General features: G+C 46.9%; 2 protein-coding genes across 2 annotated transcripts in view; one reads left to right on the plus strand and one right to left on the minus strand.

Moving 5' to 3' along the window:
* The window catches only part of LOC142579714 (putative peptidyl-tRNA hydrolase 2), a 109233-nt gene that overhangs the window by 30101 nt on the left and 51717 nt on the right, over positions 1–27415 (plus strand). The window lies entirely within an intron of this gene.
* LOC142577928 (glutamate receptor ionotropic, kainate glr-3-like) lies at positions 484–21394 on the minus strand. The gene is made up of 8 exons (XM_075687365.1): positions 21251–21394; positions 20031–20131; positions 19823–19913; positions 17462–17623; positions 14345–14486; positions 9551–9774; positions 7225–7508; positions 484–1088 (listed from the first exon to the last, which is right to left on the minus strand). Exons 1-8 carry the CDS (start codon positions 21293–21295, stop codon positions 797–799), a joined length of 1341 nt encoding a protein of 446 aa, XP_075543480.1. The 5' UTR covers positions 21296–21394; the 3' UTR covers positions 484–796.

Raw genomic sequence — 27415 nt, forward strand, 5'->3', positions numbered from 1 at the left:
GATCATACGACACTGCTAGGCGCTGCTGAAATATTTTAGCAACTGCGTCCTGAAAAAGAGAGAGAGCCTAACTATGCGCATTTATTTGCATATGACGGCTCATCGTTTCTCCTCCTTGTGCACGGATAAATTCGTAGAACCGGGCCCTCACTAAAAGCCATTGAATGAATGAGCTTATTTATTTCAAGGGTAGACACATGGACCTGCTTTGGTGAGGATCAATAGGGATGGTACTCTACATCTTTCGGTGAACGCTTGTTTCCAGGACGAAGGACCACGGTGACCCGCGGCCTCGCAGATGAAGGAATGATTCACTCCTTCGAAGAGCGCAGCGCAGCAATTTTGTTTTTTGTTTTCAGTGATAGAAGGCACGAATTTGACCGGGGATTGAGGGGGGAGGGGAGGAGGGGACGGGCAGACCGCATGTTAACATGGAAATATTAGGAGGAGGGGGCAATGATCACGTGCCCGGTGTAACCCCCCCCCTCGCTGGCTACACCACTGGCGCACCGCACCCTAATGACGCCGGCGCGTGCTATTTCAGCTAGGGGCAGGCCCCTCGGAGGTGGTTTGACGGTGTTTTTAATAACCTTGCGAACGGCCGAGGCGGTGGCACCGCATCTGGCGCGCTGTCGGCCCTACTGTCATTCGTTCGTTTTCTCATGCGTACATGTGCGCCATTTCTGCGGCTAAATAATTTTGCCTCTGGTTATCTTTCCCGTTCTTCTTCTTTCTCTCTCCATATAACTAGCTTCGAAGTCACTACGACGTCGTTCCCTCGCTACGTGGAACGCCTCTAGGGGCGCGGCGCAGCCATTCTCCAGCCTCGGCGCACTGCTTCCGCGTGCCTCTGTCTCGTAGTGTGGAAGTGCGCGAGGTTCTCGAGGAGCATCACTATGACTGCGCTACCCAGGCCGAGGCCGAGCAGCAGAAAGGTGGCGAGAGAGTGTCCGAGGCTGGCGGAATCGCCTCCTTCCTCTGCCTCCGTCTCCGATGACGACGCCTGCCACGCCACGGACTCGCAGCCTGGAGCGGAGATCTCGGCCAACCACTTGTCCAGCAGGCCACTCTGTCGCATCTGGCCCAGCCTGCGGCAGCGAAGTGAGGGAAAGGAGCCGTCGGAATTTTGCCGTTGTGAACAAACAGGACTCAAAGAGGGCCCACATGACGCGAAAGATCAAGGTTTATGTAATATAGGATGTACTCAGTCAGAGGCTATCAAGAACGACCAAGAAGACATCTAAAACGTATCAGATTTTCGCCAGTAATATCCGATTGCTGGCTTCTTATGATACGCACATGGGTGCATTTTTTAGATATTGTTAGGCTGACTCATTATTTATATTCCGAGGCGCACTGTTTGCCTCTTATCCCAAATGGGGAACAATCGGAGGCCCCTAGATAGAGGGTGCTTCTTTTTTCATTGCACCAAATTGTTAAAATTAGAAAAAATATTAATCACGGTAACGTTATGTTTACCATTCGAGTATGCGGATTGCCAGCCTCTAGATACAGAGCAACTTCCGCAATTACGTGCGTAATTAGCAAAGTTATGGCAAATAATTTTATAATTAACAACAATAGGTGGCTACAGCAAATGAGTACTTTGGTGCCCGTCCTGGACGCTACCTATCCAAACGATTAAATTTTGAATAGCGGATTTCATGTGGGAGCTACGTGAACAATTAGTTCCCCTTGGCAGGCTCCTTGAAACCGAAACTGGCTGGAAAAATGGCGTCGGTGTCGTCAATGTCACCGCCTCCAACTCCCCCCCCCCCCCCCCCTGCGCGCTCATATCAGCTCAACTCCGAGTGATGCGACAGTGCTTATCTGCACAGAATCTAAGCGTTCTGTGTTGTTCTGACATTGTTTGGTATCACTGATGCGCGGCTTGTATTATATTTCAAGCGAACAACGAGTGGTCGCTGTGCCGTGCCGATGTAAACAAAGGCACCGGTGAGGCACCGGTGGGGAATTGTGTGCTTCAGCCCCCCTCCCCCCCCCCCCGAAATTTTTTCGTGCTATCCATGCACCGCCCACCAAAGCAATCCCAGGTGCCGGAAATCATTCTGAATTTTGTCTAGAATGGGTCTTTTTCACGCCCGAAAAGACATTTCACCGCGAATATTGCGAACTCGGGCTGGATTTCGTGACAACGCCCATGCACCGGGAGTCACGTAACGCAATCAGCCCCATCCGAGCACAAAGTTTCAAAGGCGTTTTGATGGCGAACGGGCTCGCCGAGGCATCTCGCGGAGGCCGCGGAATCTACAGAGTGCATGGATGTTAATTCCGAAATTTACGGGTATAAAGTTTTCATAAACTTTTGATTAAAAGGTGCATTGACATTTCCAAAGTTGTTCTTTACATTTTCACTTGTGGAACTTTGTCGGTTTCATGATGTTGTAAACATTTGACGCCAAAGGTCCATTACTTTTCTAAAGTCGTACTCGGACCGTATACAACCAGACACGCCAAACAAAGGCACTATCAGACAAGTTGACAAAGCACGCAGCCAGGTGCGATGAGACGAAGTGTTGTGGTGGTTCATTTGAGCCGTCATGTCACAGAAAAGAATATTAATTTTTTTTTCACCTACGCCAAAGCGTCCATGTCAAGACACTAAAGCCAGCCAAGGTAACTACGTTCTTATTTATTTTTCTACTTCGACTTTTATTCGTGAGGAAACATTGAGCCTCCTCATTTCTTTCTTTTTTTTTTTTTTTTGTACTCGCTACTCTACCCGCGGGCTGCCAGCGGCATCCAGAGCGCATGCGCTTTTCTCGTGTTGCCGCTACCACCGCGCGGCGCACTTCGGTGCGCGTTCGCTTCTCTCTGGCCGAGTGGATTTTCGCCTGGTAGAGTTTTGGGCGCTTTCTGGCTAGCAGAAGAGAAAAAAGAAACTATCGTCGCTCGCCGCCATCACTGTGTGGGCTCGACGAATGGCGCCGCGTTTGCTTGAGCGCAACCTCTCGGGAAGGTCTTGTCTCGCCAGTGTAGGATACCGAGCAATATGCATATGGTCCTCGGTGGACCAAGCGTCTCACGTTTTCTTCGATATTCCTTCGGTAGCCACACTAAGTGCCCAAAGTGGGCGTTCGATTGTAGCCAACATATGAAGAACACATTGTTGCGCCAAAAAAGGAAAATAAAGACTTGAGAAGGAAGAGTACGAAAAGACAGATTGAGCGCTGATTGAAATGGTTGATGTAACTTGAAGTAGACATGGTAGAAAATGGGCCCACTGAACTAGAAATGTAGTCGAGTAGAACTTGTTGCTGGGCGAGTTGGTTGGGATCTGAAGAATACATTGTTGCGCCAAAAAAGCGCTCAATCTGTCTTTTCGTACTCTTCCTTCTCAAGTCTTTATTTTCCTTTTTTGGCGCAACAATGTATTCTTCAGATCCCAACCAACTCGCCCAGCAACAAGTTCTACTCGACTACATTTCTAGTACAGTGGGCCCCTTTTCTACCATGTCTACTTCAAGTTACATCAACCATTTCAATCAGCGCTCAATCTGTCTTTTCGTACTCTTCCTTCTCAATTCTTTATTTTCCTTTTTTGGCGCAACAATGTATTCTTCAGATCCCAACCAACTCGCCCAGCAACAAGTTCTACTCGACTACATTTCTAGTTCAGTGGGCCCCTTTTCTACCATGTCTACTTCAAGTTACATCAACCATTTCAATCAGCGCTCAATCTGTCTTTTCGTGCTCTTCCTTCTCAAGTCTTTATTTTCCTTTTTTGGCGCAACAATGTATTCTTCAGATCCCAACCAACTCGCCCAGCAACAAGTTCTACTCGACTACATTTCTAGTACAGTGGGCCCCTTTTCTACCATGTCTACTTCAAGTTACATCAACCATTTCAATCAGCGCTCAATCTGTCTTTTCGTACTCTTCCTTCTCAAGTCTTTATTTTCCTTTTTTGGCTCAACAATGTATTCTTCAGATCCCAACCAACTCGCCCAGCAACAAGTTCTACTAGCCAACATACTTTGCGCTTTTTCATTTCGGTGCCCCGGCCCCGCAAAAGAAAAAAGAAGACTGTTGTGGCGCAGCGAATTGTCGCATTGTGAAAGTTCGATTTTGCTATTTCTTCTTTTGCAGCCAGTAATGGGCCACGGGACGCTTCAACTGCCGGATACTCTCATTATATAGTACTGCGATAGCAATTATATGGACACTCCAGGCCCATTCCTGCCGTCGCAATTGCCCTCATGTTTCGTATAAAGTCCAAGGGCGATAACACAATGACCGCGCGCCGAATGCTGTATGTGCGAGTGAAAGCGTAGGGAAGAGGGGGGGGGGGCTGGAATGGGTGAGACGACGATGGTGGATCAGTCTTGGGCGCGCAAAAGAGACAAGAGGGGGGCAAGCGCGCCGCCTCCCGTCGCGCGCGATACATCGGGGGGAGTGGATGGAAGGATGGAATGGGGGCGAGATCTAGGATTCTGTGAATCTCTGATTGAGCAACATATTTATTTGCTTTGTTTGACGCATTATATGCAGTGACTTTCTTTTAGATTCTTAGATTTATTGGAGACTTATACATATATTTAAATATCTTGTTGCGAGGTTTGTGTATACGTGCAGTGAACTTTGTTTCCAGTGCCACTTTTTTACCTTTTATCAAGCTGTATCTTCACATTTGTATATTCCATTGCATTTTCGCATTTCTAACGTACGAGGGCCAGTCAGATGAAAGTGATCCAACCAGCCCCGCGCAATAATGGTTCGGTTCATTATCTGCGAGGCATGTGCGTAGCACACAGGCATCTCTCACTTACCTAAGTGACACGCAGGTGTGAGGATAAATTTTTTAATGCTCTCATACACTCAGTTGAACATGGTTGCGTGACGTAATGGACGCTCCAGAAGTTGAGCAGCGTGGTGCCCTGACGTTTTTGACAGCTGAAGGTATTTCCCAAAAAGAAATTAGTCACCGTATGGCTGTCGTGTACCTTGAACATTGCATTTCATTGGCCACTGTGAAGCGTTCGAGCAAACGGTTCAAAGAAGGACGTGAAAGTTGCAAAGACGATCCAAGGCCGGGTCAAAGCCATCGTGCAATCACCCCTAACAAAACTGCAAACGTTGTTGAGCTGATGAGACAAAAACGGAGGATAAGCATCGATGAACTGGCAGAGTGTGTGAACATCAGTCACGGTTTGGTTCACGCCATAATTCATGAACATCTCGGTTACCGGCTCTTGTGTGCGCAATGGTTGCCCAAGATTTTGAACTACCACCAGAAGACGGAGAAGTCCAGCGCTGTCTTGACTCATCTGATCCGGTATCATAATAAAGGTGACGACTTCCTGTATCCAATTGTGATCGGAGACGAACCATGGTGCCACTTCTACGAGCCTAAAACACGACGGCAAAGCTTACAGCGGGAACATTCGAATTCACCACCCCCAAGAAAGGAAAGGCCGTCATTTCCGCCGGAAAGGTGTTGTTGACTTTTGTTTTCGATCGTCAGGGGCCATTACTGATAGGATTTGCTATATCTTAAGAGGCTAACAATTTTTTTCGTTATTGTGAAACGCCCGATTGGCTGCGTGTCACAATCAAGAACAAACTACGTGGAAAATTGACGAATGGTGTCATGTTGTTCCACGACAATGCCGTCCCCACGTCACTGATGTATGTAATTACAACGCTGGCAACGTTCAAGTGGGAAACGCTGCAACATCCGCCACACAGCCCAGACCTGTCACCTTGCGACATCCACATTTTGGGGCAACCGAAGAAGACAGCTCAAGGGAACCAGATTCGTGTCGGACGATGACGTGAAAGAGTCAGTTGCAGACTTTTTGAAGCAGTAACCCGAGGAGTTTAATGAGACGGGAATCACGCTACTCGTTAGACAACGGGACAAATGTCTAAATGATAATGGAGACTACTTTTAAATAAAGTACCGCGTTTGTCATATATTCGCATTGGCTGACTTTCGTTTTACTCGCCCTCGTATATTTTGCAGAACTCCGGCTTTTTATATGTGCTCTCTGTTGCAGCTCTAATTTCGGTGCAATTACTCACGATACACGACCGGTGACAGCTGTTCCTGCGTAATATATTGGAAGAAATGACAGCGTCATTGAGATTTTTCACTGGCCGTTGTATATGTACAAGAATCTAAACAAGGTTCTTGAACAGCAGTTTCATTACAATATTTGTCCTCAGCTTGTTAATTTCATGGTCTTTACATTTTTCACATCAGCGGCATGCACTGCTTTGCTGGTTTCGAACTGATATAGTTCTAAAGTTCGTGTGATATTTTCTTTACTTACTAAATAGCGAAAAAACATGGAATCATAGATATCAGTTATTTTTGGCACAATTTTTGGCACATACAAATATATTCTCTTATGAAAAAAACATATTTTTCTTGTTTTGACAGTGCGTAGTGTTCAATAATTCGTTTGCAGCATCTTTAGCAATGGCAATGCAGTTCTTATTCATGTATTTGATCCCTATACAAATTGTTTAAGAGGAAGCTTTAGCTCGCGCCCAACTCCGACGCGGCCTATTCAAATACATGTAAAACGCAGAAACGCTTTTCTGGGATAACTTCCGTATCGCTTTTAATGAAATTTGTTGCATTTGAGAGCGAAAGCTAAATTCTAGTGTCCGTTGGAAGCGGAATTTCGATTTAGGACATGAACATTGTTTAAAATATCTTAAAAAACTTGAAAGTTAAAAAATAGAAGCATGACGTTTACAAACTAATAGCTCTGCATCAAGCACATATGTCGCTGTTCAGTACACGGCATCTATTATAACAGTCAAAGCGGACAAATTTGGTATGTCAATTCGTAACTTACGTGAATTGGTTACGATTTGTACGAGTATTCTGCGAAAGCCGTATTTACATAATGCTAAATTTCTTGAGATTCATGTGTAACATAGCAATTATGTCCGTTGTAGATGTACTATTAGGTGCAATTCACAGAATTTTGATATCATTTCTTTTGCTGAGTTACAGAGTTTTGAACTTGATAGTTAGTTTCGTTTTCTGAAAATTTGCGATGTTGGTCAATTTTTAATAAAGGATTGCCAACCTAAATGAAAAATTCTAAACCAACGGTCACCAGAATTTAAGTTGTTCTTTTAAATGCAACAAACCTCGTCAAATTTGGTGCATTGGTTGCCGAGAAAAACGAATTATTCTTCTACATGTACTTAGATATGAGCACCTGAGCTAAAGCTTCCTCTTACTTGTCGTCCAGCGTGCGCCGCACCATCCGGGGCATTCCCTTGCGCACGAACATGGCCATGGGCACCTGGGTGACCGGCTGCCGGGCGTAGTAGAACTCGCCCTGCAGCATCGGACAGTAGCGGTGCAGCCGCCGGTTGATAGCCACGCGCGTGAACAGCATGGCCGCACGCTCGTCCTGGATGTCTCGCAGCGTCCGCAGGCTGAACAGCTCCGCGGCTGGCAGCGCGCCGCCCTGCTCCACCAGGCGCCGGTAGACCTTCTGGAAGGACTCCACGCGAGTGTACTGCGCACGCGCGGCGTAGAGTTCTCAAGCGGTCACTCAGAGATGCAGGCAAAAACGCCACGGAAGGAACCATGTGGGCGTAAGCCCGTTCTATACAGCCTACGTGCACTATGAGTGCGACCAGGCCGTGGTTGGTTTCAGACGCCCGCGACATTACGGGATGGCAATGTCTTGTGAAAAAAAATTGCCGACGATTACGTTACTTCCTAATGCGAAATTTGAGCGCAGCAAATAAGCTGTTTCACCTTTTCGATAGATTGAGGCAAAGAAATCGAGCAACACATGTATGCGCTATCACAGAATCTTTTTTTTATTTTTCACACGTATTCCTTTAACAAAGACTCCACTAACAGTTCTTGACAGTCATGAAGGAAGCTTTGTGGTCGGAGAAATAGACTGATATATGTTCGACTTGGTACACCAATGCTTGATTCTCAAAGACGAGATCTATACAAGTGCCTCGCGAGGTTGTCACAGCCGTGGGACGCGTTACGAGCGAGAGGAACGGGATGTTCTCCCGCATAAGTGTTAGGAAATTGCTGTTTGTCTTTATGTCAAGCCGCCACCGATCTGGCTCTCTGATTGCCACCGCACAGGGCGAACGGCAGCGCAATTTCGGCTCGGGCGGTGCACATATACAGATCCGCCGCCACCGATCTGGCTCTCTGATTGCCACCGCACAGGGGTTGCATTGGAGGAGGAGCGAAGAAAGGAATTAAGTTCGAGCCGGCGCTTTGACAACCGGAGACTCGCAGGAAGAGGGGGGAGGGGGGCGGCGTGTACACCCAGCGGCAAACGATGGGGGCAGAAGCGCGCGCAGCAAGCGGACAACACGATAAAGGGAGGAGGGAAGAGATAGCAGCGACTGACTGATGCCGCTGACGCCGATAGTGAGTCAACCCCAGCTGCGGAGTTGGTTTCAGGGACAACGAATAACCGGCGCGTCGGCAACTGAAGAGCACCCTATCCGCCACACAAGAACAGGGGGGGGGGACCCTTTCCTCCTCTTTCTGCATGGCGGCGACGGTGTTCTATGCAGTCACGTTATCTTGACTCTCTAGCGGCGTCAGCGGCATCCAGCGGTATCAGTCGGTCGCTGCTAGCGCTGGGGGGATGAAAGGGGGGCGGAGCTGGTTACGAGGCCGACGACGACGCCGACGCGAAACCCAGGAACGGACGCCAAAGAGCTGCGCTCTAAAAGACTTTTCTGATTAGACTTTAGCCCCACCTTTCGTCGACGTCAACTTGGCGCATGTTGCGCATTTTGTGTTTTTCTCGCGTTTATTATTCTGTGTAGTTTTTATTTTCTATATATGCTTTGTGTTCGTTTTAATAATCACTTTTCAACTCTTGTGTACGTTCCATTGAATCTGCGCTTGGCTTTCAACGCCATTTAGTGTCGTCCTTTTCCCTTTCCTTTTGTCACCTTTCTTCTTCCGTGGACCGCCGTAACGACAAGTGGGACATGGTGCCCTTTCATTTGCGTCATTATTTCCTCCCTTTGTTTACTTACCTAGTTTTTGAGCTGAAAGGCAAACTAGCTACGAGGAAAGTCGACCCGTGATCCTTTTGACGACGTCGACGCTCAGTACGAGCCGCTTTGAAAAGGGAAAATGCTTACCCGCCACCAAACCTCCCTAAAGTCTGCGTGTTATCTCTGCACTCCTTCTATGTCGTCGCTCTGCGTGCCTGTCATAACAATGCCCACTCCTATTTTACCTGCGACCACCAGCCCGAGAGAAGTGCGCGTTCTTGCTGACACCGTATATATTGAGAAACCAACTCACACTTAACAGTCAACGGGGTGCAAACAGCACAACATTCTACTTTTTGAACTTCTCCGCGCTAGGGCTTAAGAAGCTTGCACAAGCGCAGGCCGTGTTATCGGGTCTCGTGTACCGGTGTCCTCATGAGTAGAAAAAGCCCTAGACAATTTTGCTCGTCCTTCTTGCAGTGTTAGAGCCCGGAGATGATTTACTAAAGCATTGTATTTGTTCGCATTTGTCATGGTTAGACGCAATGACGTGACCGCAGCCTTGTACCTTCATAGCCTGGTAGAATCCGGACCCGCGGAGCAACACCGGTCGTATCTTTTCCTCTCGTGCCAGATCCTCGATGTCCCAGAGCTTCTCGACGTCCTGCTTCACCAGCAAGCTGGCCTTCATGAATGCCGTGAAGAAAGTGGTCATCAGAATGACTCCCATCAGCCAGAAACACGTCACCAGACGCTGGCTGACAGGGTTCGGCTTGCTCCAACGAGGCACGGCTGCAACGAAAGAGCAAGGCGAGAGGATCAACGCTTGCTATAGCATCGCAGGCTTGCTCACTTGTCAGTGACCTTGAACGCGCTGAATCACTTGGAGCACGTTCATGTTGGACACTGCAGATGTGTACTTGATAAAGAAAATGTAAATGATGTCTGCGAAGGGTTGATGAAGCACACATGTGCTATGGAGGCAGCAATTAAAGGTGAACACCTGAACTATATCGCTCCGCAAAAGGTCACGCACTCTGTACTCGGAGCTTGTAGGTGTTCTCGCTCCCAAGCAACGACAAAGCACAGTGCTTAGATTCCGACACGCGACTTCGGCTGTGGCACGTTCGTGGACCATCGCAATGTCTTGGATCAAAACTGCGTCGTACTAAAGCTCTAATAGCATTCCTACGGGATACAGGGCTCGATGAGGCTGCTTGAATAACTTTGTGGTAGTGCATTTCGCGCGTTTATGTATTGTGTTTTATTTTTCTCTCTCTCCCATTTCCTTTCTCTTCATCCTTTATCCTCTCATCTGGATTAGCACGCCAAGCCTGTCGCTGGGTTATCTTCTTTAAATGACACTAAACTTTATCTCTTTCTTTCTCTCTCTCTCTTCGCTGCCGCGGTGACCAGACGTGAACCGACGCACGGCATTAACCTGTGGTGGTCTTGTATAATATACGCGGACCTTCGCTATTCTGTAGTCAGTTTTCATTTTTCCCGGGGTTAGGGGGGGGGGTCATTTTCTCATTCTCCTCTCTCCTTTCCATCTCTCTCTCACACACACGCCAATGGGAATTTAGGCACCATTTCGCTGCTACAGACGCCGGCTTTTTCGCTCAACGGGCCAATTGATGCTTTCGGATCAAAAATAAACATTACGTTATAAGCGTAAGGAAAGCGAAAGTACCATTTACTCAGACAAAAAAAAAATAGGAAATTGGGGTCTGCATTGATGAACCCTATTTGCTGTCCGGGAAGCGCAATCCGTCAGCTAGTTGAAGCGCAGGTTCATCATGTCCCTCTTGTGACTCCGCGAGCTTCACTAGATCTTTGTTGTTGTTGTTGTTGTTGTTGTTGTTGTTGTTGTTGTTGTTGTTGTTGTTGTTGTTGTTGTTGTTGTTGTTGTTGTTGTTGTTGTTGTTGTTGTTGTTGTTGTTGTTGTTGTTAAGTTGGTGAAGCCGGCTTACGTTTCACGCCCTACCTGCCTATCATCGTTCTTTAACACTTTCGAACTAACATGCAGATATCGTTAAACCCTGTCTGTCATCGACACAGCAGTAGTGAATTGGTGGGGCGAGCGTGCGAGTCGGGAGTGGGATGGACTTTGTAATCACTGTTCTCCCTGGTCCTGGCGTTACTATCTAAATTCTACGGACTAAATTCTACGCTGTAATTCAACGATACACTTTGAGCTTTGCCTACACATTACCCATAACCTTGCCCTCTTATCACCGGTATATAAACAAGCTAACCTGTTTATTCATCGAGAACACCTCAGTCCAGAGCTCTGCTGGTCTCTTCTGTCCGTCATGTACGCCGCACTAGACCTAGCTGGTCTTCGCAGCTGTCGCTGGACAGCAGTTCTTCCCATTCCTTCGCACTTGGGCGTGTCATGATTGGGACTACGTCAGTTTGTTGACATGCCCATGTTATGTGATATAACGTGGGTTTTTCATTGCACCACGGACATTTGCCCTTATATAATGTGGGGGAGCATTTTACTTAGCACGTTGAGGTTAGAATACGGCCCTGTTTGTAGTTGTGTCTATGCGACAGCGTCTTCCCTGCTAAGGGACTTGTGCGGCGGGGGGTACCACTTCCTGCTGCCTCTGTAACTGTCTAAAATGGCCGAGCACTCTCGGAGTACAGGCGTGAGTTCCTCGAGGCTGTCGACGTTGGACGCTCGGTAATTATTGTACTCTCGAGCTATCCTCGACTGAGGGCAGCCGGCCATTGTGATAAAGGACGGACGAAGCAGCGGGTGAAGACCTCCGGAGAAGACACAAGGAGGAACACTACCCTGAAGAATCCGCCCAAGCCGCAGAAAAACGCAATTAGTTGAGCTCAGTAAAGTTTTCATTCACTCACTCACTCACTCGGGAACACCACCGGCGTCTTGCATAACGCATGAAAACTGGGAGAGAACGACGGTTCAGTAATTATTTGCAAAGCACCTTATTCATTTCGAAACGTAAACATTTGACCACACGTTGCACATAACACGCCCCAATTTTCGCCATATGTAAGCGCGTTGTGGCACAGAGTCCTTTCGGAACATTGGGAAATACAGCGAATGACAGCCGTACAACGCATTCGAGCAGTTGATTAAGAAATTTTTGATGAAGTAATGAAATTCTCGGAACGCAGTATCTTGATGATGCGCTTGGCCTTTTTCAATTTTGTACTTCGCCTATGCAGTACCATAACATTCCCCTTATTTTCAGAGCGAATGAACAAAGTAGCTCAAGTAGTTCACCAATGACACTTCAGAAACCGACTACGAGCTTCGCATAACGCGTTAAAATAAAGAAAAGGAACGTGTTAAGTATTCATTTGCAACACATATAATCCCGCCAGAAACGCTGAAGTTTCATCCCACATTTCGCTGTACATGACTCTCGGTTTTCATCAAATGTAAACTCGGTATGACGTAAGATTCTCTCGTGACACTGGAAAACGTAGTTGGTAATGACCACATAACGCTCTCGAGAACTTGCTTAAGAAATTATTCGCAAAGGCTCTAATTACCTTACACTCTTCCAAAATGTGTCCATGCATCGCGCTTAATGTGCCCCCTATTCCTTCAGAGTGTCAACTTTGCAGTACGTTTAGCTTCCTCAGGACAGTGGGCAAACTTCCAGCGTGGTTCATAATGCTTGTATGCTTTCGGTATCCGCCATCCATAACATGGCACCCATCCTGTGCAAATATAGAACTCCTACCACCTTTGCTTCTGTCAAGGCGGCGGGAAAAATGAGAGCATTTTATTAACACCTCTAATAGCCAAAAAACAACGGTTTAGTAATTGTCCTAAGCCACTATTTAACCAACACACTTGAAAAATTTTTCTGCGTATTACCCCTGACACTCCCCACATTCCCTCTATACTGCAGGGTGTCCCAACAATAATGCACCAAGATATAAACAATGCAAATGTCACGGAGCAGGGCAAAACCAAGTTAAAGTTGTTTGCCGTCGCTTGGAGATACACAGATTATTTTTTGCATTCCGCCTAATTACATAATTAGTCTTACCTAATTAATCAGCTTCTTAAATGCGCGCATTATAATTTGATGAACAGTGTCAATGAGAAAATTGTAGAGCGACATGAAAAAGCTCCCGATACTGATTTGTGTTGCTCAATATACGTGCTGCATAAACGTGTTTTTCCGAGCGTGAAAGAAGCCCGTGAATTCACGCAAAGTGTCTCGAGCGGGTGCAGTCGTGGGGCAATTTTGCATGTATTCGCGGGCTACTTTCACCCTCGCAAAAACACTTTTATGTAGCACGTATATTGCGCAACAGAAAGCTGTATCCGGAGTTCTTTCATGTTGCTCTACAATTCTCTCATTGACGCTTTTCATCTAATGATAATATTTGAGAAGCTGGATAATAAGTCAAGAAAATTATGTAATTAGGCAGAATGCAAAAAAAAATCTAAGTATCTCCAAGCGACGGCAAACATTACCTTGGTTCTGTGCAGCTACGTGGCATTTGCATATATTTTTATATCTTGGTGCATGACGGTTGGAACACCCTGTACATAACTTCTATTTATACAGGAAGCACGCTCGGAAAACCACGGACGTTAAGAAATGAAGTGCTGCGAAAATTCAGCGCTTATTGAGTGTTCCCATTTATTGTGTCCATGTATTTTCAAGTGCGCTCCTACAACTAACTCATGAATAACCAACTAGCGTATCAGGCCGTTTTAAGCTCTAAACATAAACTCCGTAAATGATCTAGTTCTCCCAGGACACCATTAGAACAAGCGTATAACGTTTTCGAGCGCTTGTAGTCACACTATTTCGTTCGCTGTAAGAACCTGCACAGCAACGTTGGAATCAGTGTGAACATTCAACAAAATATTTATTCTCTAGATGGAAGCCTCCCGTACACCATCAGAAAGGAAGATTAGTTTGCTAAATTCCTATTTAATGTTCTTTTACCTCGATTATGAGTGAGCATACGCCGAAATTAAGCGAAAATGTTATTTAATAAAAAGCGGAGCACGCCTACACGAACTGTATTAAAAGAAGCTTTCAGTCAACTGAAAAAAGAAAGATAAGTAAAAAGATAGGAACAACTAAAAAGTATAAAAACCTCAGATATGGACCATAGAGGCCTGGCAATGACAAATTGGGGAGCAGGAAAAGGAGGGGACTGGGGCGGGAGGATCTTCAGTCCCCGGAAAACGTCGAAGGAGCTAGGCCCCCCCTAGTCGGCGCCCGCATCTGTAGTAGTGCCAGTAGATGCACGGATTGTTTGCCAATGAGCCTTGCCTCATACTAGCATTGAACACCATGTGCCTGGCACAATATATTGTGGAACAAAATGGTGCGCTTGCGCAACTCACTCTCTGAAAGAACGCTGGTGACGAAATGCCAGATGAAGTAGCCCGGACCACGAGATTGCTTTGAGCCTGTTCTCAAGGTTCTTTCGATGACGTAGTGCGCTAAACCGCACGCCAGAAGGCTGCAGAAGATCAACATCCATACCTGAAAAGTACAACCATAAGAATCACCGCATACCCCGTTGTGCATTCCCGTTGGCAATTCAAAGCTGCCGTAAATCATAGCGCGAACTCAGGCCATGCGGAGACGAAAACACGTACGGATTGCGCGAATGGCATGTATGCGCGTGTCTTCTCTTGGTGTCTGGTTGCCCTGTGGTTAAAATCAACCGCATGGATTACTAACGACTAGCCGAAACGTTCATCCTTGCGTTGTAGAGATCAGCAACATCGATGCAGAACTTTTTATTTAGCGGCTTCAACTTCTACCGGAATTGGCTGGTAAACATTTTAAGGTCACTACCGAGAACCTAGATCCCTAATGTCATTGTTAACATATGGCTGTATGTCAGCTGATCGCTCAGTAACTCATCACCTTATGCTGTTATCACAGTTTGTCGTGACTGATTTACGTCAAGTATAGTGCAAGGCTCAGATCTTGAGCAACATCCTACGCGACGCGATAGAGGTAACGGTAAAAATTACTGCTTTTGAAGGTAGACACCGTGACCCGACTGTGACAGTTGTGCCGCCTACTGAAGCGGTGCACGTATTCAGCTCGTCACGGTCGTCGATCAGTCTGTAGTGCTTCGGAAATTGGGAAGCGTGGTCCAATATCACTTAAACCTAATTGAATGCAGCCTCTATAGAAGGCACTATAACAGCCCACATTCTACTCTTGTTTGTTGAGCGTCTAGCAGAAACTTGGGGTGAACAGCTCTTATAAGGCAAATGAGTCTCGAGTCAACAGTCAAGATGTATAGAACCATGTGGCCTCTGGGGTGAGGTTATTGGAAGACATTTTGGTCAACCTTTGAATGAGCAGAACATACTGAACTTACCTTCGTACTTCAGCATCCAACTTCTATGTCGCCATCATCTCTGATCACACATTTACGTTCAATTTCCCCATGCTCGAAAATTAGCGGTGGTTATTTCAGTACTTCAGTATCCAATTTCTATGTCGCCATCATCTCTGATCATACATTTACGTTCGATTTCCCCATTCTCGAAAATTAGCAGTGGTTATCCGACGCCAGCATCGAGCAACAGCTGCAAGTGGCGGTTACCGCCATCGAGCAGCACCTTGACGGCACAGGCCTAATGTGCGCGCCCGCCAAATCCGAGCTGTTCGTCCTCACACCGCTTCGACCGGGAAGGAAGCGCGCTCCCCTTCGGGAGTGTGACCACATCAAGATTGTGACTGCATCGGGGCAACGCATCCCCGAAGTTCCCAAGCTCAGGGTCCTGGGCCTGCTGCTCAACAAGAGCGGCCGCAACGACGAGACCATCAACAAGCTTACCACCAATTGAGGCAATGGACGCCATCCGGCTCATACACCGAGTCTCTACACGACGGGTGGGCATGCGTGAAGACAGTCTCGTGCGCCTTGTCCAGTCGTTCGTGATCAGTCACACCGCCTACGTTGCGGCCTACCTCAACTGCGCGTCACTGACAGGACCAAGATCAACACGCTGATCAGACGGGCTTACAAGACGGCACTGGGTTTAATGGAGACCACGAGTGCGGCTCGGCTCCTGCAGCTCGGCGTCCATAACACCCTAGAAGAAATAGCCGAGGCGCAGCTCGCCGCGCAATTCGAGCGCCTCTCTACCACCAAGACGGGCCGCAGTATACTAACGTCCCTGGGTTACAACCCCCAAGCTCCCAGCCGGCAACCGTGCGTGATCACAGATGAGGCGCGGGCCCACATTTACGTGGACCCCATCCAGAAGAACATGCACCCAAAGTATAACCAAGAACGGCGGCAGGCGTGGGCCAAGGCTCTCATCGAACAACACGCCCAAGACCCGCACGCCCGGTACGTGGACGCAGCGGAATACAAGCGGGAAGGCTTTGCGGCAGTGGTCGTTGCAGCGGCTACCGGCACCAAGACAACGGCAGCGAGCTTGCGGTGCACGAACGCCACAGACGCTGAGGAGGTTGCCATCGCTCCGGCGATCACCGAGGCCGATTGTCGCACCGTGCTCAGCGACTCGAGGAATGCCGTGCGCAACTTTGCCAAGGGGCGAATATGTGCGCGGGCGGCCGCCATCATCGGCAAGCTCCAACTTCAAGACCGCGGCAGAACCGTCCGTATCAAGTGGTTCCCGGCGCACGCCGGCGAGTGTGCATCCTCACCGAACCACAACGAGACGGCCCATTCGGCGGCGCGAGCGCTTACCTTCCGCGCCCCCGAGAGTGACCGTTCCATGTGGTGGTTCGAAACCAATGACAGATTGACGAGTTATGCCGAAGTAACCAAGTGTTACCGCTTAGCTCGACGGACAACGCCGCCTCCCCACCCGGCACTCCGTCGGGACGAGGCCGTATTCCTAAGGAAAATACAGACCGCGTCACTCCTCGCCCCCGCAATGCTGCACGTGCTTCACCCAGAGCTCTATCCGAGTGGGCTGTGCGTTGCTTGTGCAACGGGTCCGGAGGACCAATGGCACATCATGTGGGACTGCGCCAGGTTCCTGACGGCAGCTACCTCAAGGACTTACCCGCCCGAACTTCAAGCTGCACTGCAGTCTGCAGACAAGGACTCACAACTATGGGCCGTCCAGCAGGCCCGGGGTGCGCTCGAAAAGCACAAGCCTCATGACCCACTACAAACGGGCCCAACTGGGGTAGTGCAGAGAAGCGTATAACCCCGGCTCGACGCTTGGCCAGCGTCACGACGGGTTAAACCGTCGTTTGCCGGCACTTTATTAAGTTTATCCCTATCCTAGCGGTGGTTATGAGTTAGGCAATAGACTGAACGTGTGTGTCCGGGTCCAGAGGACTTTCTTGAAGATTTCAGGAGTTTCCCGCGCCTGTGGTGTTGCAGCGTTTTAACGTGCCGGCTAGTTTTAAGCCGCTGTTTGCGGTGATCTAAGGAAACCCAAGTGTCACTGACGGTCTTATTACTTTTCTTTTTTGCCCTAACCATAAGTGCAGTATAATGACATGGTCACCATGGGCGAAAAGGTTAGTGCGATGCTGAAGAGATTGCTGCTGAACTGCTTGGGCCTCCCTCCGAGGATGACCATGTCCTCGTACGAGTACGGCACCGTTGGGTCGGCCACAGACACTCGTTGGGAAGTCACCACCAGAGGACCTGGAGCAACGTCCGCCTCCTGTAGGCAAAAAAAAATGAGACGTTTGGCAAAGAGAACCGTAATATCGCAAATATGTGCGACTATGTTTAAAGACAGGGGGAATAGAAAGTCGGGGAAAGATCCGAGCAAGGAGTAGAACTCATCTACGCGGAAAACTAGGGCGGAGGACGTTGTGAGGCTTCGGGCCGGGGTGGCCGTTACACCGGCTGTTATCTCAAGATGGAACTGGTCGCATTTACCACTGGGTGCTACGTGTCCATACTGCTCCGTTCCTGTGATGGAAGCAGATGCATACCACCTAATATGGGCATGTACTGGTTTAAAATGGGAACGCTCGCGTCTCCTATACTGCAAGCCGGCCTCCGCTACAGTGTGACAACCAGCTATGACCGCTGGATACATGACAACAGATTCCACAATACACTGCTTCAATTCACACACAACACAGGCCTCGCAGCACACATATAATACACATATACGCACCAAGAATTATGCTTTAAGGGCAAGTCTTTATCGCAATAAAAAAAAGAAAACACAGAAAGCAATCACATGAATTTTCGCCTTCAAATTAGTGCCGAAATTTGTAGAAGTATATTTTTTTTAAATTTATGAACCTGGATATGCCTATGAAGGATTTGTACATGGAACAGCCTGCCTAAAACGGTTACTGATTGGGATTCCGAAGCCATGTAGCGTGCATTGTTTCCCAAGTACAACTTTATTGTTCCCTAATTTTTCTTGTGCTTTAGTTAGTTCGTTTGCTTTCCTTTGATTTGTGTTTTTTTTTCTTCGTCAATTATATTATGCACAATGCCCCTCCTCCCCCCACCCCCCTGCAACAATGGCTTGTTGACTCTGTGAGAAATTGTGAATAAAATTAAATAAATAGAGGAAAGCTAGCTATTTTCCTGCGTGATATATTACGATGTGTACGTTGCGTTATGAGTTTATGCAAATATTTTTTTTCTGTCATCTGTTTATACCATTTTTCTTGCCCACTGGCTGCTTTCTTGTGCTACAGCCTATTATGTGGGGTGATCATGTTTTTTAACGTTTTCTGCAATTTTTAAAGATCACCTATGGGAGATAGCATAGTTAATGTCCTTTACGCGGACTATTTCATGACGAGGACATCACTACCACGAGAAATCGAAACATTTATTAGTTACTTTTATTACCTAATTTCTTTACGTCACGTATTGCAATTTACGAAATGTAGCTGGTGAATGTACAAGAAGTATCCACTGGAAATTGATCTCCAGCGTGACAGCAATTTCGAGATAATATCTCCAAAAGTGTGGGACGAAATATATGGGCGTTTCAGTTACTTTTGCGCTTCAGTGCACAAAAGTGCGTCTTGTTAAAAAAAAAGTAAGTAGAACAACAGTGCACTTTTACGGCGAGTTTTATGGCGCATGTCTCCAGTCTGCTGGCGTCGTTCTGTAAATTCTTTGCAAGCGAAGTGAAAATGCATTGCGAGCTCACCGCCTACAACTCGTAAATTGCTATATGTGCCGGAAAGTAATTAATGAAGAACTTTATTAGTACTTTTTTTTAAATTAGTTGAATATGTGTTTCAATTTCTCGTACAAGCAATGTTAGCCTATACGAATAATCCTGCTGAAGTACTAGAACTGTTATATGCGACAGACGATTTAAGAAAAATATCGGTAAACTTAGAACTCATCACCATGTATAGGGCCAATGGCCTTGTAAAACTGCTGCTTGATGCAGCCTTTTGCAACTACCCTCTTCTCGCATTTTCAATAAAGAAAAATAAATAAATTTGATCTGATTTGGTTTCAATTAGGTCTTCACACCAAAGAGGGAGTCAGCATTTTCTGTCAACGTCTTGCTTGTTCTTGTGAGCGCTCGAAGTTTAATGTTTATCATTGTTACGGCTATTGCAGTATGTGATATCCTTTCCGTGGAGCTTCCTTTGCTTGCGTATCATTCAGACGGTTGATAACCACTCGGGAGCGGCAACACTTCTTGCCTCTCTGGATAATGGTCGTAGAGTTGATAGTGAAATGTCCCCATTTCAATAACTGGACTCTTTGAAAAACACTTCGTTCCTTTACTTAAAGTATACGAAAGCTACTTCTGTATCCCCAGTCGTACGTCTCGCATTTCGCGCATAATAAGCTCTGTTAGACAAAATACTATTGCGTAACTTTCTAGTGACTAAAGCTAATAACTAGGTGGCATGAAACTTACGTTTTTGACCAGCATTCCAACGATTCCGGGCCAGGTGTTGTTCACAGACTCCCCGCCGAACGTACCGTATCTAGGCTTCACGAATGTACAGCTTTGAAAAAAAGAAAAAAAAAGGGGGAGGGGGGGAGGGTAGGGGTGACTAGCGATTTAACGATATTACGCTCTGTGAATAACAACTAATAACAACGCGGATGTCCCTGCTACTCACTTAAGTCTCAGCGAGTCTATTGTGGCATGAGCAATCTTCCCGATGAATCCCAGCAGCCTAACGTGTCCGTTCTCCACCTTAGCGTCGATGTAGGGAAGGTACTGAAATTTGACAACAACACCTCCAAGTGAATTTTCGTCGTTTGACGCAGAGCAGCGAGACAGTTAAAAGGAAGAAAATTCAGTCGATGGAGACTTCACAGAAAGCCGATTAGTGTTGCAACATGCTTCCGTTTAAAACAGGGCGCAAGCTACTGAAAAAAAAAAAAACGACGCTACACCTGAATTTCATTTCACAATCAGGGACACGGAGATCTTATTTTCTCGATATGCGCGCTTAGGTTTGCTTTGTGGGTATGTAGACACGTTTCGCTGGGATGACTGTAAATTCTTTTTTTCCCTCAGAATAGTTGGACCAGCCTCGCATATAGCCTCCTACGTCGCCTCTCTATCTCTCTCTGTCCCTCGCTCTTTCATTTAAAATAACGACAAAAGGGAACTCGAAATTCCCTCGTGATGTAAAGAGTATGTTGCGCATATGTTTCCGAAAATTTTAAAGCGTCAGTCGGCAAATGCCGTTAATCGTCAAGCGACATCATTACGTTGAGAACCAATAGCAAAGTTTAACTTAATGCGCGAAGTCGGGCACGACAGTTTGTGGACCATGGGTGCCGCGAGAAAGCTGAATTCGCGTGAAAGCCCGGAGCTTTACAGCGATAGGTGCGACATGATAGCATAGGAAGACTAAGCATACGTACTGTGCGTCTCAGGTTCAGCTTAGCGGATATGCGCTCGTATATTGCAACAAAATTGCTCACTTTGATGGCTGCCGCATGCCTATAAAGCATTTGGTACTGACTGCGCCTCGTATATACCGATATGCCGAGAAGCCTCGATCGTAAATATAAAATTTCGGAGAAGTTTTCGGAATGTTCGATAACCCGAAGTTTCCTGGTTGAAGATGCCTATATCGCTTCGTGTAACTTCACTTTTTCTGGCGGCTAGTTGGTTGTTTTCACGCATTTTTCCGTACCACCTATCAGTGTGAAGCGCTAAATACCTTCTTTCCGTGTATCAACCAACAGCTTTTCTAGCTTTGCAATGCCGTTTGGCCCCGAGAATGAATCAATAACTAAATAAATAAATAAATGTGAAATTTCGCAAATTCAGTGATGTCTCTGCCCTTCTAGTACAATTTACGGGAAGTATAATTCTGCCTACCGACAAGTACGCAATCTTCCAATGCCTCTCACGTAGAGCCTCCATCTTGAGACGTCCGTGCTCAGCGTTTGAATCGGTCTACACTGCAGTTCACTCGCGCATGCGTATTTCTTTCAGGGAGCCGCATTCCCGGAAAGTAAGTATTGATTTAATTAGCGGAATGACCGCTGTTTCACTGCTCGAAATTTCCTAACGACCTACACGACGATACTCCCGATGATCTGATGCTCGCAAGCATTCGCAAGCGCGTATGCAGGGAGGGGCTGAACATTATAGGCAGGATAAGTTGGGCAGTAATCTGTCCTTGAACGCAGGAAAAAGTTCACCACGTCCTGTCGACAGGAGGCCTCGCCTGTATACCATGTCAACAGATATGAAAATTGCGCAGTGAGACAGAGTTAGCAGAAATCAATGGGCTTGCAGCGCAAACAAATTCATAGTGCTGCTCGCTTCCCGAGGTTAATTGGACAGACTGGCTGGAGTCCATTTCGATTTCGCCTTATGCCGACGTCTCTTCATTGCTCCTTGATCAAACAATACGCTAGAGCGCTATCAACGTGACCACGGCTTTCAAACGAATAGCGAACTTTATGCCGCGTCTATTCGGCGAGACTATATATAAGCACGAGCGAAAGCATACCATCGAGTTATTTTAATGTTGCTGCTGTCATTGCAGTGAGAAACAAACAGAACCTGCCACAGTATAGTGAGGCACGCGCACGCATACTTATTTACGGCCAAGTAAATGCAGTGTCATATCAATGAAATATGTGCCTATTTTTTTCAGCGTCCTCTTTTATTCGTCATGGCAACAATCAGAGACCGTTTAATTGTTACAAGGGTACTTCAACGTGCCGCCATGACGTGCAGCTATACGTAACAACAAACAGAAATGATAAAAAAGAAAGAGCCTGCACACGATGACAGACAGACAAAGAACTTTAATTACAAAGACCTGAGAAGCTTTGCCCTAGGGCAGAGCTGCGGGCCGCTCCCACGTGGGGACTGGTAGACCTAGCCTAACCGCCGCATCGTGGGCTCTCTCGACAGCTCAAGTTTGACGTGAAAGTTCTGAGCTCTGGATGGCAGATCTCCGTTCTTCTTCCGTGATGCGATTGGGTCCCTGTAACGAGGGGCATCGCCAGAGCATATGTGCGAGATTGCTAACAGCCCCACAGTCGGGGCAAGTAGAGCTAAAAGCCTCTGGAGTGATCGTATGGAAAAGGGCCAGGTTTAGATAACACTTAGTCTGAAGCATGCATAAAGTGGACGCCAGAGGTTTAGCCAGTTTGCTGTGAGGGGGAGGATAAGTCCTCCTGCCCAGGTGATAGTGCGTAGTGATTTCGCTGAAAGTAGTGAGAGTGTCCCGAAACTCGAGAACCTCGGACTCTGAGCTCGATCCTGCTCCCGCGCGGTGGGTTAGTGCGCGCGCTTGGGAGTGGGCGATGTCATTGAGATTGGGAAAGGAGTCAAGGTGGAGGTCGAGGGGAGTCGGAAACCACGTGATGGTGTGCGGAGAGATGATCTTGTTCTTGAGAATCTTGTGAGCCTCCTCAGCGATAGATACTGAAGCGAAAGCCTTGATCGCGGATTTCGAATCAGTGAAGATTTGTGATCTGCTGTTGTCTAGGGGTGCTATAGCAACTGCGACCTGCTCCGTTCTGGTTGGTGTTGAGCACTTCAAGGAAGCTGCATTCACTATCTGTCCGTTGTGATCAACGAGGGCAATGGCGAGGTTAGACGACTGTCCAATTGGGCTGCGTCGACAAAACATGCCGAGTATAGGGATCGCCCTTGGTAGGCTTGAGGAGGGCAAGGGCTCCTGCCCTGCGTCTGCCTACGTTGTGTTGAAGATGAACATTACGGGGAAACGGTGCAACTCGTATGTTGTTTGATCTTCTGAAATTTCATATTTCTGCTCTTCCGTGAGGATAGGGTTGATCCCAAGAACCGCCAGGATCTTCTTTCCAGCCGGGGTACAGGATAAACGGCATAGTTGGGCTGACTCCTGGGCCTCGATTATCTCGTCCAATGTGTTGTGCACTCCTAGATACATAAGGAGGTCCGTGCTCACCCGTAACGGAATGCCTAGTACTTTTCCGATACTTTTTCTGATAAGCGTGTTTAATCGTTCCTTCTCGGAGTTATACCAGTTGTGCATGGCTGCCGCATAAACTATATGACTCGTCAGGAAGGCGTGGAACAACCTGAGGAGGTTGTCTTCCTTTAAGCCTCCACGCCTATTCGAGACTCTATTGATGAGTCTGATAATGTTCTCAGTCTTGGCTGTGAGCTTGTTGAGCGTCGTATTGTTACTACCATTGGATTCGATGAACATGCCAAGGACCGATGAGATGAGTTTAAATCCAAGCATTCGTGTTCAAACCGTTGGACACGGCATCGAGCCCTATAAGAACAAAACGAATTTCGGGCGGCAGTGAAGAAACGCTCATGCACCTGCCCGACGTCGTAGCCATCACACCACCAGATTTATGTCAGCCGCGACATGCAAAATCGCGCGCCACGCACTGAGCCGAGACATAGCACTCTTTTGAAGGCTAATTAATATCCCCAGGGGAAGCCCAAAAACACGTGGAACTTCCCATAGCACGGCGAGCATGAAAATAGTTGTTGAAGGTCGAAGCAGCCTGTCATTCCACCATGTACGCACACGATAAAAGGTGCGTTGAATTAGTTCTAAGGTCTGATATGAGTAAGTACGGACGGCGCTGCAGTGTCGCGTGCATATTGCCCCGATTTGTTTTATGAGTTACGTCTCGTAAATGCAATTGTGCTTCAGTTGCATTTTTGGCAACAGCGCCAACAAGGATGCTTAAATGGACACTAAAGTGAAAAATGATTTCTTCTGCACCAATAAATTACCTTTCTACAACACCAAAAACTCCACTCTTACAACGATAAGACGTTTGGTAAGCCAGAAAAAGCGCAAGAACGAAATACGGGTGGCGGTGCCTACTTAAGTTTCTGCACCTGGTGGCTGTGACATCATGGATTTTTATGGCATCTTCTAGGGCCTACTAATTTACATAGCGGTACAGATTGACTACATTGTGTTTTAAAGGAACCAAATATTAAACATGGCAAGTTTCGGGAACCTTTACTCAGCCAACGCGGCCCAAATGCAAAAACATACTTTCGAATCCCTGACGTCACGCTGACGTACCAGCGCTGAGGTTTAGGCGCGAAATTCAAATACTGATACTTGGACCTTCATTTTCTCATCTAATAATCAAACTTTTTTTCTTAAATGACTGCCTGCAGGGTTCTGAAATAATGCTTCATTAGTCTAAACTGACTTATTGTTTCACTTTAGTGTTCCTTTAAAGAATACGTACAGTACAGAATGGTCCTTTATGAAAGAGAACAGCTGTTTTCCCTTAGATGAATTATTAATTGAGAAGTGAGAGTCCTGAGACCTGTTAATATTTGAGGATGATGTTCGCTTGAAGAGTAAGCGTGCCCTGCATATGTAACACTTTCGTTATAGCTAAGCTCAAGAACAAATACTTTAGGTGGCAGGAAGGTTAACGAGACTGTCCAGTTTGCTACTCTGGACGTGGGGAGGGTATGGGGGAGTGACTGTAAATTATGTAAATTAATACTATATATATATATATATATATATATATATATATATATATATATATATATATATATATATATATATATATATATATATATATATATATATATATATATATATATATATGGGAATGGAAGTAACGACATGACATTCGACAGATTAAAACCTTTACCGTCAGATTCAAACCTTTAAAACGTAGAAAAACTGGCTCACAAGCAAGATAGGCCCTAAAGGGTGGCCGATTTCCCAATATTTTCTTCTGCCTCCCCCCTCTCCGTCACCCCCTCCTACCACCATGTTGGCCCTCCTGCACCTCCAATGAAAATGGAGAATCATGTTCAACACTCCTAATAGATACATCGTGGCGCCGTGCCTGCTGACAGGCAACAGAGGGCTCCAAATAATTTATTACAATATGTTTTTAGAGCAAGTTTCAGAAGCGCATTTGCCTTGACGTCGGGAGATGAACGTCATGCCGCTTACATGTAAGCGACGTTGTTAATTATCCGTTGCACATTCCGACCCTTAGCACATTTATTGCGGTAGCAATTATATGGACATTTCCGCCGTCGGCGCAGCCGTGAGGTTCCGTTAAAGTCCAAGGGCGATAACACCGCTGCGGGGCCTACACGAGTGAAGGCGTGCGAGGGTAGCCGACAATCGCGGCTCAATCGTTGCACAATCTCGCCCGCGCGATAGCGATGAAAGCGGGGACGAAGTGCGCAGTATACCGTCACCCAGTGTTGCCAGGCAACGGGGGGAAGGGAGTGGGTGGCCGGCATTCTACTCCGGCTTAAAAAGTCCGCATGTGGCGGCTGCGCGCGGTAGCGCGGTCGAATCTTTAGAGCGATCTGCATTGGGGGCAGAGTCTAGCTGCGTCGGCGGCTCGTAGCTTTTGTGCGTGCTGTGCGTTCTCGGCTCTCACTTTGCACTGAAGCGATGGACAGCACGAATGACATTTCGCTCGCTGCTGCTGCCGCGTTTCGTCACGCCAACGTTTTGACAGCGACTTTCCGCGGTCATCAAGTCAGATGTGTTCGCGTTTGCTTGTGCGCGCGTGACACCATGCTTGTTAACTTAGTTAGTGTGCCTATATTGACAACATCGTACGGCCGATAAAACCACTATCCTTACTCCCTATAGCTGTTCGCTAATTTGCTATTGCAGTCGATGTTTCAACCTGGTCGGCGAAAACGTGTATGGAGGGGCTTTTTTCGGGCCAAACTACGACTATTTTTATTTCACTCCTCCCTCGCCTGCACTTTGATTGTTGATGAGGAGTTTATTGTTACTGCCAATCTGGATACCTGCTTATCGCTTTTTCTGCCAGTTTTACTAAAGAGTTTTAGTTTGTCTGTAAACATTTTTACCGTCTGCGGATTACCGTTTTATCGGAGCCGTGGGCAGCAGTAGCAACGCTATTAGCGACAACTTGGGCCGTTTTGTCAAGCTACCATACGTTCGAAATTTTTTTTGTTGCGTCAGTGTTATCGTCGAAGGAAAATCACATTATTGACACCAGCAGTTAAGTAGTATATGTAAGCGACTGTTGTATTACGTTTGGTGCTCTCTAGTTAGACTGCGTCATCAGATGTAGTTAGTTTGCTCTTGAGTCCAGAGAAACGAGACGGTCGGTTATGACGGTGCCTTCGACGGCGTGCCGCAAGCGAAAAAGCACGCGAATTCCAACCCATCAGTGCTTTTACACTGCTACTGTGCGATCAGCTGTTGGAAATACAACTGGGTGATTGCTAACGCACTGATTCATTCATGCTGCAAAATGTGGAACGTTAGAGGGAAGTCGTGTGCGATAGTTGGCTGTAAAAATAGGGACTGAAATATTAAGTAACGGAATGGAATACGTGTGACCAAGCTCACGGACCGCAGTTAAACAAGGGCAGACTGTGTTGTCGGCCAGTCGCGATGCATGGCTTTCCTCTGGGATAAAAAAAAAAATCACTCATCCACCAGCTTTGTATCGCTAAGCTCCAAAGAAGGGACGTACGTACTTCAACTCCGTAACGTCATCAAGAGTGAGAGTTCCACTCGCTAGACAGTGACAACGGGAGTAGCACCGCTTAAATTTCTCGCACGTTATGTACACACATCCACCCCAACTCACACTCAAATTTAAGCCCACTCTATAGCCCACGTCTCAAGAATAAGTGAATGGGCGCATTCTTGAATCAATGTGCACAAACATGGGTAACACCGACATTACACGACTAATTCGAAGCTGTACGTTTCGTGACGGTTCACAGAGTAAGTGAGTGACTAGCGATATAGTACGTCTTAATTTGCTTCAGGCTACTACAAAGTGCAGAACATCTGCGAACGTTCCAAGCCTTGTGCGCAGCAAGAACAAATCTACCGCAATTGAGCACACCCGCGAGCGATTACAGACAGAAAATAAACGATCAGATAGTGGCCGCACCGCAGAGCGCTTACTGAGTCAAAAACATGAGAAGATGCTGCTTCAGAATGATTGGCAAGTAACGAACGAATAGCAAAAGACATTGATCCTGATTTAATTCAGAATCAGAAAGTTTGGCGAGCTTGGA

Source organism: Dermacentor variabilis, chromosome 4 (assembly GCF_050947875.1).
Source record: "Dermacentor variabilis isolate Ectoservices chromosome 4, ASM5094787v1, whole genome shotgun sequence".
In the NCBI taxonomy this organism is placed as follows: Eukaryota; Metazoa; Arthropoda; class Arachnida; order Ixodida; family Ixodidae; genus Dermacentor; species Dermacentor variabilis.

Bases quoted from the DNA above. Each gene is read 5' to 3' on its own strand.
- LOC142577928 (XM_075687365.1), bottom strand. From the start codon at position 21,295: ATGGAGGCTCTACGTGAGAGGCATTGGAAGATTGCGTACTTGTCG. The intron at 19,914-20,030 runs GTGAGTAGCAGG...TTTTTTTCAAAG, and splicing joins ATAGACTCGCTGAGACTTAA to CTGTACATTCGTGAAGCCTA. The intron at 17,624-19,822 runs GTAAGTTTCATG...TTTTGCCTACAG, and splicing joins TTGGAATGCTGGTCAAAAAC to GAGGCGGACGTTGCTCCAGG.